At 34.7% G+C, this 18,916-nt stretch overlaps 1 protein-coding gene and 1 long non-coding RNA gene across 7 annotated transcripts in view; one reads left to right on the top strand and one right to left on the bottom strand.

The window, feature by feature from the left end:
- LOC309855577 overlaps window positions 1–18,916 on the top strand; it is a 226,849-nt gene that overhangs the window by 34,609 nt on the left and 173,324 nt on the right. The window lies entirely within an intron of this gene.
- Window positions 1–18,916, bottom strand: part of CHM (CHM Rab escort protein) — a 239,583-nt gene that overhangs the window by 135,958 nt on the left and 84,709 nt on the right. For 4 of the 6 annotated variants that reach the window (XM_082715969.1, XM_082715970.1, XM_082715971.1 and 1 more), the window contains 4 exons: window positions 18,207–18,594; window positions 12,805–12,921; window positions 12,181–12,301; window positions 10,266–10,491 (listed from right to left, as the gene is read on the bottom strand). In XM_082715969.1, coding sequence (XP_082572095.1) covers window positions 10,266–10,491; window positions 12,181–12,301; window positions 12,805–12,921; window positions 18,207–18,594 — 852 coding nt within the window. Of the gene's footprint in view, window positions 1–10,265; window positions 10,492–12,180; window positions 12,302–12,804; window positions 12,922–18,206; window positions 18,595–18,916 lie in introns of those variants that run through there. The other 2 variants (XR_014306871.1, XR_014306872.1) reach the window with 2 other exon arrangements.

Below are 18,916 nucleotides of genomic sequence, written 5' to 3'. Positions count from 1 at the left end.
GTCATTTCTGAGTACTAATGTCATTCATACCTACATTACACACTCTGGAACCTGATGAAATACATTTTTTTAATTTTGTAATTGGTCCATAAGTTTGTATTTTCTTTCCTCAACTACAGTAAACACTCTTGACATTAACATCAAAGTCTACATATTATTCTTTTTCATTTACATCTACTATATCTAGGAAAGTACTAGGCAGGGAATGGATGCTTTAAAAAATAGCAGTGCACACAAATGTTGACAGCAGCAATGTCCACAATAGCCAAACTATGGAAAGAACCTAGATGTCCATCAACAGATGAATGGATAACGAAAATGTGATACACACACACACACACACACACGGAATACTACACAGCTACCAAAAAACCCCCGAAATCCTGCCATTTGCAATGGAGCTAGAGGGTATTATGCTGAGCGAAATAAGTCAATCAGAGAAAGACAATTATCAAATGAGCTCTCTGATAGGAGGAATTTGAGAGGAAGGGCAGGGGGGGTCATTGGGGGTAGGGAAAAAAATGAAACAAGATGGGATTGGGAGGGAGACAATCACAAAACAACCTGAGGGTTGCTGGGGAGGGGGTGTGTGGAGAGGGTGGATGGTTATGGACATTGGGGAGGGTATGTGCGATGGTTAATGCTGTGAAGTGTGTAAGCCTGATGATTCACAGACGTGTACCCCTGGGGCAAATAATACATTATATGCTGATAAAAAAAAACAGCTGTTGAATTAAATGGGAAGAAATGAAAATAATCAAATTTACAACAAATGACATAGATGCATATTCACAACTTTTCTGTCACTCTAAATCTTTCTTCTTCTTTATCAGAACTGGGCCCAGAGAGAAATTACCCTGGTTACTTACTCTTTAGCTGTGTTCCCTAGACAACCAGCAACACTTGGAAACTTAAAAGGAATGCAAATGTTCAGGCCTCACATCAGATCTAAAAGTCAGAAACTCTAGGAATAGGGCCCAGTAATGGTGTTAAATTTTGACACAGGTAAAGTTTTGAAAACTGCTCTACCACTTCTTTGACATCCAATTTTTTTGCAGTAATTCATAAATACCTATTATTCATTAATTTATCCATCAAATACTTAATGATTAATGTATATCAGGCAGTGCATAAGGCAATCTTGTAATATCTTCTAATATCAGGGTTTTTAAAAATATTATTATATTTAGTAGATAAAAGACTACTGAACTGATTAAACAGGGTCAGAAAACCTGCCACCTATTTTGTAAATAAAGCTTCTGGAACACAGCCATGTCCATCCTTTTACATATTGTCTATGACTGCAAATAGTTTCAATGGAGACCACATGTCTTACAAAGCCAAAACTATTTACTATCTGGCCCTTTACAGGAAAAAATATTTGTTGACCTACTATATTAGAATGCCAAATCTGGCTCACTTCCTATTTCAGCCTCATACTTACCCTGATGGTATTCTACAACAGCAGCAGCAGTAGCAGTAATAATTATAATAGTTATACTAAGAGTAATAGTAAAAACAGCTAACACTTATGTAGTACACCAAGGCAATCAATGTTTTAACCACTTTCTAGATATTCATTCAATTTCACCCTTATAACCTATGAGGTAGATGCTATTATCATCCCCATGAAAAATAAGGAAATTGGATCACAGAGAGATTAAGTAACTGGCCCCAAGAATACACAGCAATAAATGGCAGAACCAGGATTTTACCCCCATTGGTCTGGCTCTAAAATGTACCCTCTTGTTCATTATACTATACTTAACTACTTCTACTTCACAACACTAGAGCATAAATATCTGCTTCTATCTATCCCAACAGATGCCTGTAAATTACAGCTCCAACAGCAACATTTTCCAAGTTTTCCCATCCCTCTCTTGTATTTATACCTCAGGAGCAACTCTACTATAAACTCTTTAGGACTTCTTCTTTTCATAAGCTCCTAAGGAATTATTATTATTATTATGAGTAAGAAATAATGTTTTCTTTTATTGAAAATTTATAATAGTTTTCACTCCCTGTTTTTAGATCATGGATGAATATAAAAATCTGATAACACTTTGAATTCCTTTCATAAAGACCCACACAGAACATTTTGTATATAAATTCCAAGGACCCATAAACCTTAGATTAAGAACCTTTGGCATAGCATATCTCACTGCAGCTTTACTCAGCTGCAGTGTTGCAAAACAATAGTGTGTAGTGATCCACAATCAATATATTTCTTACTTAACCATAAGTTTTATGCATTCAATATTCATTTAATTAATGTTTCTGTTGAATTCACTTTGGCAATTTTTAAACATTTAATTTCAAATATTTAAGGCTCAATTCAATAATCAAGCTTTACACATACAATTTGGACTAGTCAAATCTACCAATTAGATACAGGTCGTTTCCACACGTTTTTTAGGTGTATCATGGAGTTCTACCTATGACACTGAGGTAGGGGGCCAGGAACCAATGGGGTTGGGAGCATCAAACACAGGAAAGGTAACTAGCCTCCAAAACATATAAAATCTAACTGCTACTAGGCTCACCTACATTAGCGTTTATCAAATGCAAACATACAAATTATATGGGTGAAGGGGAAATTTATTTGTTCGTGATCTGTTTTTCCTTTTACCTTTATCTATTAGGTAAAATGGGGGAAGTTGAAAGAATTTCTTTATTCATCTAAACTGGTATTTCCTACTGGGCACAGAATTGGAAAACATTTCTAAAGATTTTTTTTTTTTTTTTTGGACAGGCAGAGAGAGAGAGGAAGAAGCAGGCTCTCCGCCGAGCAGAGAGCCCGATGCGGGTCTCGATCCCAGGACCCTGAGATCATGACCTGAGCCGAAGGCAGCGGCTTAACCCACTGAGCCACCCAGGCGCCCCTGGAAGACATTTCTAAGAATACTATAAGAATGACCCTTAGTCTCACCTGCCTTTTTTGGGGAAGTCACTATGTATTGACAGTAAGAAAAGAAAGCATAGCAAATTACAAATTGTTAAAAGCTGATAAATACCATAAATGTTTTTTTTTAACTCCCCTAAATAACATTTTCATTAATTATCTCCTTTTAATTTTTTCAGAAAACATTTAAAAATTGTGGGGCACCTGGGTGGCTCTCAACTTGATTTCAGTTCAGGTCATGATTTCATAGTCATGGGACTGAGTCCCAAGTTGGGTTCTATGCTCAATGTGGAGTCTGCTTGTCCCTCTCCCTCTGCTCTTCCCTGTTTGTTCTCTCTCTTTCTCAAAGAAAGAAATAAAATCTTTTTTAAAAACTGTATGAGATTATTTAAGAGGTAAGTCATGAAGAAAGCATACCAGGAAATCTGGTTTCTAGCCTCAGCCAGTTTTTATCTTCCCTCATTTATAAAACTGGAGCAGTCAAAACAGAATGAAAGCATTCTTTCAATTCTAATTTTTTTTTATATTACTACCAGATTAGTAGGGAGAATTTTACAAGAAAAGAAATTAAAGAGAATGCTACTAAAGGGAAATAATAATGTACTCTTAAAGTATCTAGATCTATAATCTAACCCATACTTATGTGGGTAGAAGGGCAAGAATACTCTGCGCAGACTTTAAGAAGTCATCTCAATTTTGCTATGACTTCACATGCAGCTGAATACATAAACTCATAAAATTTTCCATTGGTAGAGTCTTTGGCGAATTTTAACATTTCTCTTGGTTTTCCAACAGGTTCAGCCAGGATAATAAATGTCTCTTAGATTTCTGAAAATTCCCTGAATAAAAAGTGTTGGTCATTAGAGAATAAAATAGGCAGGTTACTTTGGTGTGAGAGATGTCTTCTAAGGAGTTCTCCACATATAACAATAAAGCGGAGGAAAAAGATAAAACAATATAAAATACCTTCCAATTTATATTAAAAAACAAATTCCATGATTATAAGAAAATCAGAGGAGCATCTATATGGCCCCTTATAGGCATTATTCTACAAGCTATTACTGAATGAATGTATCAAGCAGGAGATTCCCTTTCCTGTCTTTCCATGGTGTTCCTATAATCTTAAACTTACATATATTTTGGACTTTTGGTGTTCTCTCATTCTCTCTTTAAAAGCTGTAAGTTAGAGATCAACTCGTGTTCCAAAATTTCCTGAGGCAGATCTCCCATTTGTTCAATTTTCAACAGTCAATATTCAGAAAAATGTCACTTGAGTACAAACACCTAGTAAAAAGTATTTGGTGGTGATTTCTACATGTGTGTGCACACACAATATATTACATGTTAAAAGTAAAAAAAAAAAAACACAGCCTTTATGCTTTAATAATCCTACTAAAGGAAAAAAGGACATAAAATCTAGGCTACTCAAGAGTAGAAGACTGAATTACCCAGTAAATTATCAGCCGAATACACTATTTTTATAAAAATCAAGTAACAGTCCCTGGGCTGTCTAAATCTACTAATAAAAAAGTGTGAAGTTTGATACTATATGTGGAAAACCCAAATCTAATCAAGGAGGAAAAGAATCTGTACTCAGAAAACTACCAAGTACTCATGAAAGAAACTGAGGAAGACACAAAGAAATGGAAAAATGTTCCATGCTCATGGATTGGAAAAACAAATATTGTGAAAATGTCTATGCTACCTAAAGCAACCTACATATTTAATGTGATTCTTATCAAAATACCATCCATTTTTTCAAAGAAATGGAACAAATGATCCTAAAATTTATATGGAACCAGAAAAGACCTCGAATAGACAAAGGAATATTGAAAAAGAAAGCCAAAGTTGGTGGCATCACAATTCCAGACTTTCAAGCTCTATTACAAAGCTGTCATCATCAAGACAGTATGGTACTGGCACAAAACCAGACACATAGATCAATGGAACAGAATAGAGAGCTCAGAAATAGACCCTCAACTCTATCGTCAACTAATCTTCGACAAAGCAGGAAAGAATGTACAATGGAAAAAAGACAGCCTCTTCAACAAATGGTGTTGGGAAAACTGGACAGCCACATGCAGAAAAATGAAATTGGACCATTTCCTTACACCACACAGGAAAATAGACTCAAAATGGATGAAGGACCTCAATGTGAGGAAGGAATCCATCAAAATCCTTGAGGAGAACACAGGCACCAACCTCTTCCACCTCAGGCGCAGCAACTTCTTCCTAGGAACATCGCCAAAGGCAAGGGAAGTAAGGGCAAAAAGGAACTATTGGGGGAGGGGGGGTTCAGGAAAGGGTGGTAGGGTTATGGATATTGAGGGGGGTGTGTGCTGTGTTGAGTGCTGTGAACTGTGTAAACCTGGCGGTTCACAGACATGTACCCCTGGGGCTAAAAATACATTATATGTTTATAAAAAATAAAAATAAAAAATTATAAAAGTGTGAAGTTTGTTTGATCCCACTGGTACTGTTCCATTTCACAGGTTATAACACATTATGTGAAACCTAGTCTGAACTAGAAAGTAGGCTACTATGGTACCAACCACACAGATAACAGAAATAAGTTAGTCAGGGCTTAAAAAGGACTTCTGTTTGGAAGATATATTGTGAGAGTCTAAAAACCTATATACTGCATATATATCCTATCCAGTGTGCCAGAAAAAATATTAACCAACTAATATATGATAGGGAAAAGTCTAGGTTTGCTAGACTACAAAAATATATAGGTTTCAATTTTTTCAACTTTTCTTCCAAAACAGTCTAACTTATGTCATATTAATGGGTAGGAAGTAGTACAATAAGTAAGCTTCATATATTTTATTAAAAAAAAAAAAACTACCAGGGTACCTGGGTGGTTCAGTTGGCTAAGTGTCTGACTCTTAGAGTCCAGCTCAGGTCATGATCTCAAGGTCCTGGATGCAGCCCAGCTTCGTGCTGCCCAGTGAGTGGGGAGTCTGCTTATCTCTCTCCCCTTCTGACCCTCTTCTGCTTGCTCACTTGATCTCTCTCTTAAATAAATAATCCTTTAAAAAAATATACCTATTTAAATGGACAAAAACCTCAAAGGGCATTTACTCATGAAAGTTATCTATAGTAGTTAAAATGTAATACTGTTTATACAGAATTCATTTAGAATACAAGGATATGACTTACAAATGTCTTTGAATCCTCACATAAATATGCATGCATGCCATTTATAACAGCAGCCTTGATGAGTACCCACTTTAACTGGCTGAGAAATGCTTAGGCTTATAATAAAACAGAATACAGAATGGTGGTTAGAAATCACAGAACTGGTGACACCTAATTCTGATAACCTGGTGATAGAAAGTGAAGGCTATGATGTATAGATGGTAGTAGTGTTACGACTTTAGGAGAGAAACAAAACAACATTTATATGAAATTATAAACTAGGATGCAGAGAATCAAATGTAAAGTTAAGTTACTATCCCTAGGCTAATTTATTTTTATTTTAATTCACATACTTATGTATATGTAGAAGTGTATATATATTTTATACACCTTACAGAATTCATATTTACTTTAATTATCAAAGAATCACCCAAAAGTTTAATATACTACTTCAAAAATAATGGAAAAATGCTTTGTTTTTAATCAACTATTTATACGCATATACATTTAATTATAGAATTCCCTGAAAGTGTCGGTTCAAATTGCAGAGAGTGAGGTATAATTTTTATAATAAACATTAAATCTGTATCATACACAAAATTCTGAGATACACTTTGCAGAGGAAAAAAAGATATAAAAGGCTGATAAAAACTCAGGCTTAAAGAGGGTACGGGGCACCTGGGAGGCTAGTCAGTTGAACTTCTGACTCTCTTGATTTTGGATCAGGTCCTAATCGCAGGGCTGTGAGATCAATCCCTGGCTCTGGACTTGACCTGGAATGCTTCTCTCCCCATCTCCCACTCCAGTGATCCCTCCACCTACTCATGCGCACGTGAGCATGCACACATGTGAGCAGGTGTGCAAGCGTGTGGTCTCGCTCTCACACTCTCTCTAAAATAAATAAATCATCTTAAAAAAAAAGAGAGAGAGTACAATCATTTCCAGGGAAAATGTCTTTTTTATCTAAGATCCAAGACATATAAGGTCCCATTTTGAAATTCCTTATCAGTATAGGACAAACAAAACTTTTTAGTGACTTTTCCCTTAAAAACAACAAACACCAATTAGTATTTACAAGATATAAATATGATCTGAATTAGGAAAGGAAATAGAGAAATTTAGTGGAAAAATAGGAATGAGGTTAAAAACTCCCTTTTCTGAAATCTTACCATTTGTGACAACATGGATGGAAGTAGAGGGTATTATGCTTAACGAAATAAGTCAATCAGAGAAAGACAATTATCATATGATCTCCCTGATATGAGGAAGCTGAGAGGCAACATGGAGGACTTGGGGGAGAAATTGACAAATCAAACATCATAATGGGAGATTTCAAAAATACTGTATTATTGGGGCACCTGGGTGGCTCAGTAGGTTAAAGCCTCTGATCCCAGGGTCCTGGGATCAAGCCCCACATGGGGAGCCTGCTTCCTCCTCTCTCTCACTGCCTGCCTCTCTGCCTGCTTGTGATCTCTGTCAAATAAATAAATAAAATCCTTTTTTAAAAAAAGAATTACCTTTAAAAATACTTTATTATTGGTAGATGAAAGGGAAAAAAAGGTCAATAAATTTGCAAATCACAAAAAAACTTGCAAATTACAACCCAAAGTCTACCTTATTAGGCTCCAAGACCAATAATTAGAGAACCCTGTTCCCAAGAACACATTCTTCTTGAACACAAATGGAAAAATTACAAAAATTCATGCTATAATAAGTCATAAAATAACGTTCAAAGTATTAATATCACAAAAACGTATTTTCCACAGCAGCAATGTCCACAATAGCCATACTGTGGAAGGAGCTGAGATGTCCTTAAACAGATGAATGGATAAAGAATATGTGGTATGTATATACAATGGAGAATATGTGTATGTCTATACAATGGAGTATTACTCAGCCATTAGAAAGGATGAATATCTACCACTTACAATGACATGGATGGAAGTGGAGAGTATCATGTTATTCAGAGATAGACAATTATCATATGGTTTCACTAATATGTGGGATATAAGAAAGAGGGCAGAGAACAATAGGGGAAAGGAGGGAAAACTGAATGGGAAGAAATCAGAGGGAGACAATCCATGAGAGACTCTTGACTTGGGGAAACAAACTGAGGACTGTGGATAGGGAGGAGGATGGGGAGATGGAGTAACTGGGTGATGGACATTAAAGGAGGGCACGTGATGTGATAAGCACTGGGTGTTACATGCAACTAATAAATCACGGAATATATATCAAAAACTAATGATATACACTATGTTGGCTAATTGAATTTAAATTTTAAAAAAGCTTATTTTTCAGACATAACTTAATTTTCTCTAATAAAATTAGATTGTAAGACCAGAAAAATGAACCAAATCAGCTATTTTAAAACCTCTCCTAATGGGGTGCCTGGGTGGCTCACTCAGTTAAGCACCTGTTTTCAGTTCAGGCATGATCCCAGACTCCCAGAATCGAGCCCCACATCGGGCTCCCTGCTAAGCCAAGACTCTGCTTTTCACTCTCCTGCTCCCCATGCTTGTGCTCTGTCAAATAAATAAATAAATCTTTAAAATAAAATATAAAATAAAATAGAATAAAACCTCTCATAGCAATTCATGGGTCAATGAAAAAATCAAAATGAAAACTAAAATATTTAGACTGGGGCACCTGGATGGCTCAGTGGGTTAAAGCCTCTACCTTCAGCTCAGGTCATGGTTCCATTGTCCTGGGATCGAGCCCCCCATCGAGCTCCCTGCTCAGCAGGGAGCCTGCTTCCTCCTCTCTCTCTCTCTCTGCCTGCCTCTCTGCCTACTTGTAATCTGTCTGTCAAACAAATAAATTAAAAAATTTTTAAAAATAAATAAAATAAAATCTTAAAAAAAAGATATGTAGGACAAAAAGAAATGAAAATAATACATAACTGTGAAGAGTCAAAACAGGAGTTGGTACTTTATCATCTTAAATGCTTATATTAGAAAATTTTTTAAAAAGATATATATTTAACATTGGGTTTCATCCTAAGAATTGGCAAGGACAGAAAAGGGGAGGGATGAGTGGAACAAAACCCAAAGAAAGCAAAACAGGGATAATAAAGAATGGAAATGAACGAACTAGGAACAAAAGGTATAATAGAAAGAATCAAAAAGCCACAAAGTTGATTCTTTGAAAACATACTAGAGAGGCTGTGAAACTTGCTCAAGGCTACATGGCCAACGAATGGAGAAGCCAGGACTTAAATCTAGGTAGTCTGTCTCCATAGTCCAGATTTTTCACTACTCTGCTCCACTGCCTTAAAAGTGCTACATATAAAAAGAAAGGATTTTTATGTTTGACCACATTAATCTTAATGACCTCATGTATCATGGATACCATAAAGCAAGATATATACAACACATAAAATTAAGAAAAGATCTGTATTCAGAATAAAAACTCTTATAAATCAATAAGGAAAATACAATAACCCAATAGAAAAATGGGAAAAACATAGAAACATGCATTTCACCAAAAAGAAAACATGAATATCCAATAACCATATGAGAAGATGCTCCACCACATAAGTAATCTACAAAATACAAAATAAAAGTATAATGCGAGGATATTTCATGTGAGTTGGATTGAAAAAAAACTTAAAAATCTACTAACAAACATTGGCAGAGATGTAGACCTATGGAAATTCTTATCTACTGATAAACTGGTTTAATGCTCTGGAGAAAAATTTGGGTACTATCTTGTATGAATATTCATATGCCCCATGACTTGGAAATTCTACTCCTAGATATATATCCTAGAGAAATTCTTGAACATGTATAACCTGAAACATACACAAGGATGTTAATAGCAGAAAAACAAACAAAAACAAAAACAAAAACAAAAAAAATCCTGGAAACACCTTGTGTCTACCAAAAGAAAAATGGAAACATTATGGTGTATTCACAGTGGAATACTACATAGCAATGAAAATAACTATAATTATGCAAAACAAGGACAATGCTTTGAAACATAATATTGAGTGAAATAAGGAATTTACTGTAGGGTTTTATTTTATGAAGTTCACACACAGGCCAAACTGAATATATCATTTAGATAGGTAGGTAGGCAAATATAGAGATTTATAAAAGAAGAGAACAACAAAGTATGCTTGCATATACAAAAGCTTGAATAAATCTCATTTTTGTCTTTTTAATTTTCATCCATTATTTATTACCTTATGAAGAAACAAGAGAACCAATGTCAATCTTACCTGCAGAAACACTGAGGAAGCTCTCCTTGGCCATATAAAGGAAATAAAAATGGAGTGTTGCCATAACGTCCAAGACAGTGAAGAAAGTTTTTGGTAGCTTTGAGACCCTCTATGGTATTGCTGGCTTTCTCTGATGTCATTGCAATTGAATGCAGGACAAAGTACTGGAGGCTGGGGGTTAATTTCTGTGTTTTTAAATACTCGGAAAATGTAATCTCCTCATAGGCTATGTAAAGATAAAAATTTAGCAATTAAAATCAGAACCAAACTTCATTTTAAAAACACTGCACAAAATACATCAGGCCTGTTCAAGACACTTTGCAAGGGACCAAGGTGGTATAATACTACATTTTGAACAGTGACCACAGATGTTAAGGGAAAAAAGGAACTAGAAACAATTTTACTATCTTAATTGAACTAATGGCACAATTTCCAAGCTTTAAATGATGAATCTTTATTTAGTATTTTACAGACTTAAAAGAAAAAACTAGAAAAACATTAAATAATCATTAACCATCACAATAGGTTTACATAAGTGGCAATATTTACTTTGTTATCTTTAAATTTCCAAATAATGTCAATAATTTTTTTAAAGATTTTATTTATTTGACACAGAGAGAGAGAGCGTAAGTAGGCAGAGAGGCAGGCGAAAGAGATGGGGAAGCAGGCTCCCCGCTCAGCAGAGAGTCCGACGCGGGGCTCGATCCCAGGACCCTGAGACCATGACCTGAGCTGAAGGCAGAGGCTTAACCCACTGAGCCACCCAGGTGCCCCAATAATGTCAATAATTACACTTTGAAATATTAAATACATATGACAAACGGCAATTTTTTGGTGAAAACAGTGATAGAGCGATACTTAATTTTTTGGAAATGTATATTTCTTACTAAAACTAAGAACAATAAACTATGACTAAAAAGTAATGAAGTTAATTTCTGTGTGGCTAATGGAACCAGTTACTGCTTTATATCACACCTCAAAACAAGGGACCTAGAAACTACTAATTTAAAGATGAGGGAAAAAATGTAACTAGACTGTTAGTGGTAGGAAATACAATTCTGTTACAAAAGAAAAAAAGTAAAGATTATAAAAATTTACTGAGGTAACATTAAGTTTACACCACTGTGAAGAATGATTTGGCAGTATCTTATGGACATGAAGCTTTAAGAGTAAGAGCTTGACTTCTAATATTCCATCAAGTAAAAAAAAAAATACTGCTATATTTCTCATTGTAACTTTATAAATGAAACATCAATAGAATATTCTGATTTTGGATAATGTTTCCAGCCCAATGCGCTAAAAAGTATAAAGCTCTGATACTGAGATATTCAATTTTCAACAGACTCTGAAGTAACCGCATGATTTGGGTCAAAGCCAAGACTAAACTCTAATACAGTGGTTCACACTCCTCATACCATCTAGACTCTTTTTTTTAAATCAGTCAAAATGAGTTAGTCAATATACCAAGCAAAAGTAATCCTGGAAAAATGAAAAAATACACAGATTTTTTTCACTGCTGAAAAAATTAACATAACAATGAAAAGAGACTTTCATCTATGAAGAATTAGTTGACAGCAGTATTTAATTAATACGAATAAAAACTAAACACCCAGCATAGCACTTCCACAATGATGAAAACATTCTATACGTGTACTGTAGCCATAGTAGCTAATAACCACATGTGGCTCCTAAGCACTTCAAATATGGCTAGTCCAACTGAGGAACTTAATTTTAAATTTTATTTAATTTTAATTAATTTTAATTTAAATAATACATGTTGTTCATGGCTAACCTACTGGATAATGCAGAGTAAGAAATGTACTTTAACAAAGACATGAGTGGCTTACATCAGAGCAAGCATATTAAATAAGAAAGTTCAAATAATTAGAGAACACAATTTAATGGAAAACAATACCTTTATATTGATCAGGATGTTTTTCATACTCCATACAAAATGTAAGAAACTTCATTAGCATTCGTTTTTCTACCATAGTAAGTTGTTTGCTATTAAAGACATCTGCTCTAGAACAAGGAACCTGAAAAACATTATTGTAAGTTAAGAAACTGCCTCCTAGTGATACAAGTATTCCAAATCACATTTTTTCCCCTTTAACTATAACAAGATCATTATTTCCATTCTAGCCATCTGTGTTACCTTCCATCAGTTCTAATGGCATCTCTGTTGGGTTCAAAGCTAATTAACTTGTGAGCTCTTTTACTTAATTCTGCCAAGTTGCTCTTTATGCCATTAAAAGGCCAATGGCATGTCACCCCTAACCGGATACAAATGACAGCTCCAATCTAGCAATACTGCCTAATATTAGCCATTTCTCAACATCAACATCAGGCTTCAGAATAACTCATGAAATTATTGACAGTAGAAATTTTAATTGAGTAATCTCTTAACTTTATTTTTCCCATACAGAATTGGAATTCACTGCTTTGCCAGGAAAATAACAATCCTATTTGCTTATCCTTCCAAAACAAATCATAATAACTTAAGTTCATACTCTGTCGCAAAACTTGAGTAGCAAAGTACCTGTTCCACTCTTCCTTCCCGAAATGCAAGAATCCTGGTAATATTTTTGAACTCTGCATATCGACTTACATTAGATTTGATTAAAAGATCAATTAGCAATCCTCGAGAATACAGCAGCTGTACAAAGAAAATATTTTACAGGATGAAGTAAAAGGTAAAATTGTGGAAAAATTGATAAATGCTAAATAAAGACATAATTCCATTATATTTTTAAATATCTGTAAAAAGCATTACACATATTAATATTGCAGTACATAACATTTTATTACAGGTTTACAACTGATTATCTGAAATTCAAAACCCAAAAAACTCTGGAATCCATAGTTTTTCCATAAATAGTTTGACAACAAAATGACCCAAACTATTATAAGGCTCTTCTATCTTTGCCCTGCTTACTGTGAATATTCGTACATCTGACTGCAGAAATATTAATAGGTTTAATTAATTAGTTTAATTAGTTTAATTAATTAAAGACTGCTAAGAATGTTGCCTCATATATAGCATACCAGAACATGTAGTGTTTTACTTCCCAAAATAATTTTTTAAATCTAAATAACAGAACACACCAGGCCCAAGGTTTTGAATAAGAGACTACAGCCTTATATAAGGGCAGGTGGTTATTAAGAAGACACCAGCTCGCTGGACTTCCTCACCAAACAAAAAAGAAAAAAAGTGGTTATGTATTTCCACCACAAGAGTTGAATTTTAAGGTCCCTCTATAATCCTAGCAGTCTAGATTTATATGAGATATATCTTTCTCAAGAAGTGAGGATAATAGTTATTGCCAGCATGCACAATAGGAATTGATTTAATCTTTCACATCTCTCATAACCAATATTAGACAAAAACAACTTCAACAGTATTATCTTGCCTGTTCTAAATTTAACCACATGGTTAAGTGCAACACATTTGGAATGTCCCATACTGATATACTTTTAAGTGTCTGACTCAATAAATGTTAAAAATGTAAATGTTACATTTCTAATAGGGGAGAAAAAAAAAAACCAATCAGCTTTAATACAAAGAGAAAGGGAATTTCAAAAATCAATCCAAACTGTTAGTCTGAGCATCCAAGAGGTCAGTAAGGACTCTGAAAATCAGTATTAGTTAAATAAATTTTTATAAAGCCCAACAATGTGCAAAACAAAACTGGCATTGCTATTTTTTTTGGGGGGGGGGGCTAATCCAATTACCCTGACTAAATACAGCATGTTATTTCATTATCTTCAGCCTAATACCCTACACAACTGATACAGCCCATGATCTGAAGAATAAATTGCCAAATATTCTGTAATTATAATAAAAAATAGATTATTCAAATACCTAATTTGTTTAGAAACAATACTTGAAATTCAATGATCCCTCAGTAGTCACAATAATTTCACAAATATTAGTACAAACATAAAATGTATTTTCACTTAATAAGATCTAGTAAAGCTTAAGATTTAATGCCAGCTTAAAAATAATGCATTTAAGAGAACACATTTCAATTAAAACTACACTAAACTTTTGTCTGAAGCTTAGTAATAACAAGTATAATATTTAAACCTAAGCCTCTTTTTCACCACTCTCTAAGTGATCTAACAGAAATTTCAGTGATGAGAAGCTAAAGAATACCAAGTATCCTTCAACAAAAAAATGGATAAAGTTGTATACTATATATACACAACAGAATTACTTGGTCAAAAAAGAGAATGAAATCTTGCCATTTGCAACAACATGGTTGGACTCAGAGGGTGAAATACTAAGTGAAATAAGTCAGAGAAAGACAATCACCACATGGTTTCACTCACATATAGAATCTGAACAGAAAACATTTAAACAAAGAAACAAAAAAACAGACTCTTAACTACAGAGAACAAACTGGGTGGTTGCCAGAGAGATGGGTAGGTGTGGTTGGATGAAACATATAAAGGGAATTAAGAGTTACAAACTTACAGTTATACATGGAGAATAAAAGCACAGCACAGGATACATAGTCAATAATATTATAACAATGTTACATGGTGACAGATGGTGAGTAAGCATGGTGAGCAATGAGTAAATGTACAGAAGTGTCTAATCAATATACTGTACAACTGAAATTAATGCAATATTGTATGTTAATTATACTTAAGTAAAAATAAATAAGAATACTTCATTTTGATTAAAATATTGAGAATTAGATTTAATAATTAATGTATCATCTTTGCTTCACTTGGCCATGTTGGTTCCATAATAATTAAGGGTATGGACTTCTAAGAAAAGAGTTTTAATTCTATGAACTTTGACCTTGATTTTCTCTATTACTCTAAGAAGTATATCATACTATAATACTATATATACTATATAAATATGATAAGTATTTTATTTAACTAACCTATAATAATACTATACTCACTATATAAAAATGCTAAGTATTTTAACTAACCAACCCTGAGTAGTACAAGACTACTTGGGGTGTGGGAGGTGGGGAGGGAAAAAAATGAAACAAGATGGGACCGGGAGAGGGAGACAAACCATAAGAGACTCTTAATCTCAGGAAACAAACTCAGGGTTGTGGAGGAGTGGGGGTGGCTAGGTGATGGACACTGGGGAGGGTATGTATGTACTATGGTGAGTGCTGCGAATTGTGTAAGACTGATGATTCACAGACCTGTACTCCTGTAGCAGATAATACATTATATGTTAGTAAAAAATTCTGAAAAGAAGAAATAGGAAAAAATGCCTATATTTATGTGAATGTGTTCTATAAACTATAAAGCACCACAGTACTGTGTCAATTTTACCATAATGACTTTGAGATGGAATGTATGTAGAAATGTCAAGTAGTTTGGAGACATCAAACTGAACTTTAGGAAAAAGGTAGGGCTTGAAATAGATATTTGGCAATCATCCTAAATGTAGATGCAATAACTGAAATTAGGACTGACTTTCCAAGGAGTAACTGCCCCAATATCGTGGAATGTACTGCTTTCCACATCACAGGTACTCAGTAAATATTCGCTAAATGACTAACATTAAAAAATGATAATAAATCTCTTATATTGATATGGCTCTACATTCTTTAGCTATTGCTGCTTTTATAGGATGAATTTATTATTGATTATTTTTAAATATGTAAAACCATGAAAACTATTATGCAGGACAAAGTACAACTGTCTTGACTGCCCTAGACACATCTTTTTTTTATTAATTTACCCTAAAAGAAACACTATTGTGATCCAGTGAAACTCATGAAAATACCCAGAAATCTTAAAAGTCTCCTCAAACATCTTAGCATCTGGGGCACCTGGGTGGCTCAGTGGGTTAAAGCCTCTGCCTTCAGCTCAGGTCATGATCCCAGGGTCCTGGGATGGAGCCCCACATCTGGCTCTCTGCTCAGCAGGGAGCCTGCTTCCCCGTCCCTCTCTCTCTGCCTGCTTCTCTGCCTACTTGTGATCTCTGTCAAATAAATAAATAAAATATTTAAAAAAAAAAGATGGATAAAAAAAATCTTAGCATCTAATTAAACTATCTCTCCTCCACTATAATCAGCATTCACTTTCTTTTATACAAGTGAATAATTTCCTACATTAATCCCAAAAATTGATACAGCACCATCTTCTATCATTTTCCTTTGCAATATTTATACTGTATTTCAGCTACCATAAGGGATAGAAACTATTATAAACTAGTGTTGATTCTTAACCAACATTTGTATCATCTTTTAAGTTAGACATTCCAAATTCCTAGTACCTAATTAAAAATGAAAATTCCAGAACAAAGTCCATTTGTCACTTGAAATCGTTTTTTTTGTTGTTGTTGTTTTATTTTTTGGTTTTGTAAAACTTATTTTCTGTTCAAGAGAACAGGAAGACCATTAGTAAACTATGATTAAACTTCACCCAGAAATCAATAGCTAAGGTAACATGGAAAAATGCTACATTTCAAAGCACGACAGGGGCACAGTGGCTGGAGAAGGTCGAACAGATGGTGCAGAAATAATAAATAGGACCAAAGTAGCACACAACTCAGAGGAGGACAGAATTAGACACAGAGGGAGCTATGTGATAGAAAGAAACAAAGGGTAGTAAAATTTACTCACATTTTTAGGCATCAGGTTCAAAGAGAGCAGCAGTATGAGTGTATGGGATTGTATCAGCAAAATGTGAGGAATATGCAATTACTCTCTCTACTCTGTAACTGGGAACTTCAAGAGAGCACTTAAATTGAAAAGCCTAATTTTGAGGCAAGTCTATGTTATTCACCATGCTTTCCTACTTCTTTTTAATTTCTTATTGTTTGCCCTCAATTTATGGGATTTGATCTGTTTCTTTCTACTTTCTCCCAGCCCTATTTCTAACCTTTTTTTTTAAAGATTTCCATTTATCTACTTGAGAGAGAGAAAAAAGAGAAAGTGTGCACACACAGGAGCAGGGGGGAGGGGCAGAAAGAGAAGCAGACTCTCCAGTGAGCAGGGAGCCCGATGTGGGGTTCAGTCCAAGAGCTCTGGGATCAAGACCTAAGCTGAAGGCAGACAATCAACTGAGTCATCCAGGTGCTCCCTGTATCTAACCGCTTAAGACCATTATCCTTGCTGGTTTTCTGTTCTTTTTGTGCTAAATTAACCTTGCTTCCTATAAACCCAATACAACATTGTACCCTCCAAAGACTCAGGGACCTCTTCTGAAGTTACACTGACCTATCAGAGTTCAGGACTGAAACCTAACCTAACAGCATTGTTCCCAGCCTCCCAACTATTAAATTATCCTCCAAAGCTCTCACACCCGAACAGATGATTTTCAAAAATGCATCCGTTTATTCAGAATGTTCATCATCATACAGATGTTAAAATAGCTACTATATAGAAGGGCTAAAAAAAGTTCATTTAATAAACTATAAATATAACATAAATTTATAATTAGGTTCATTAGAATTTTTTTCTTGATAGAATTGACAGTGTCCATACAGTAGGAGAATATTAGAGTGGACTCTATGCTCCAGTACAAAAGAATTCTTGTGCTATAGTACTGAGCTTTTTTTTTTTAAGATTTTATTTATTTATTTGAGAGATCACAAGTAGGCAGAGAGGCAGGCAGAGAGAGAGGAGGGGAGAAGCAGGCTCCCTGCTGAGCAGAGAGCCCGATGTGGGACTTGATGCTAGGACCCTGGGATCATGACCTGAGCCGAAGGCAGAGGTTCAACTGACTGAGTCACCCAGGCGCCCAGTACTGAGCAATTTAAATGCATTTTTAAACCTATATTTAAAGAATATTTTAACTGAATTATAAATCTCTGGCTACTATCTCTTTATAAAACAAATGTTCCACACTTAAAAAAAATAAAATTATGAAAACTGGGTTTATGGTCCCAGATGCTATTTTCAATCAATTAAAAATTAGTATTATTCTAAGGATAAGATGAAGATAATTAGTACTTACTTTTGATACCAAATCAATATTAAATTTCCTGCCTTCTCTAATAATTTGTGAGTAAGTAATCCTATTTTTCTTTGGTTGCAATGCAGTGTCTTCTTCTGTAGGCACATTTTCACTTGTTTCTTCTTCTGAACCTGACTTCACACAAGTTTTGTTGTCATAATACTTTTCCTTTCCCCCTGTTACTTCCACATCGTGTATTTCTAGGGCAGTCTCTAGATCACTGCTTGGAGTTTGTTCTCTGGGCACTTCACAGATCACACTGCATAATGACTCATCTTCTGAAGGCAGACAGGCAGAATGTGCAGCTTCTGTGGGGTTCCCAGATATCACAGAAGCATGATTTTTCTGCAGTGCACCAGCTTCTTCAACATCTTCATGTAAATCCTGGCTAATGAGAAATTATAATAACAATACACTTTTGATAATTGTACTGGCTACATTTTATACTATTTTAATGGCAATTTTTATTTCTTTACCTCATTTATTTTATCAAGTTCAGTATACATTTTGCCTTGTATGAACCACACAGTAAACATTCACCTGTTAAGGTTTCGATACAATATGAAACATAGTTAATATTTTAAAAATACACATAAAGACCTCAGAGTTTAGTAGGGTCTGTCACATGTACACTTTTGAAACTTTAATGCCATCAGGGGAATTGTATTTTAGAAACAAATCAAAAGTGGTTACGAGCACAGGTTTCAGAA

The sequence above is a fragment of the Mustela nivalis genome (assembly GCF_964662115.1).
Source record: "Mustela nivalis genome assembly, chromosome: X".
Classification (NCBI taxonomy): domain Eukaryota; kingdom Metazoa; phylum Chordata; class Mammalia; order Carnivora; family Mustelidae; genus Mustela; species Mustela nivalis.
Note: the sequence above shows the minus strand (reverse complement) of the source record. Positions and strands in the feature narration are given on the sequence as shown.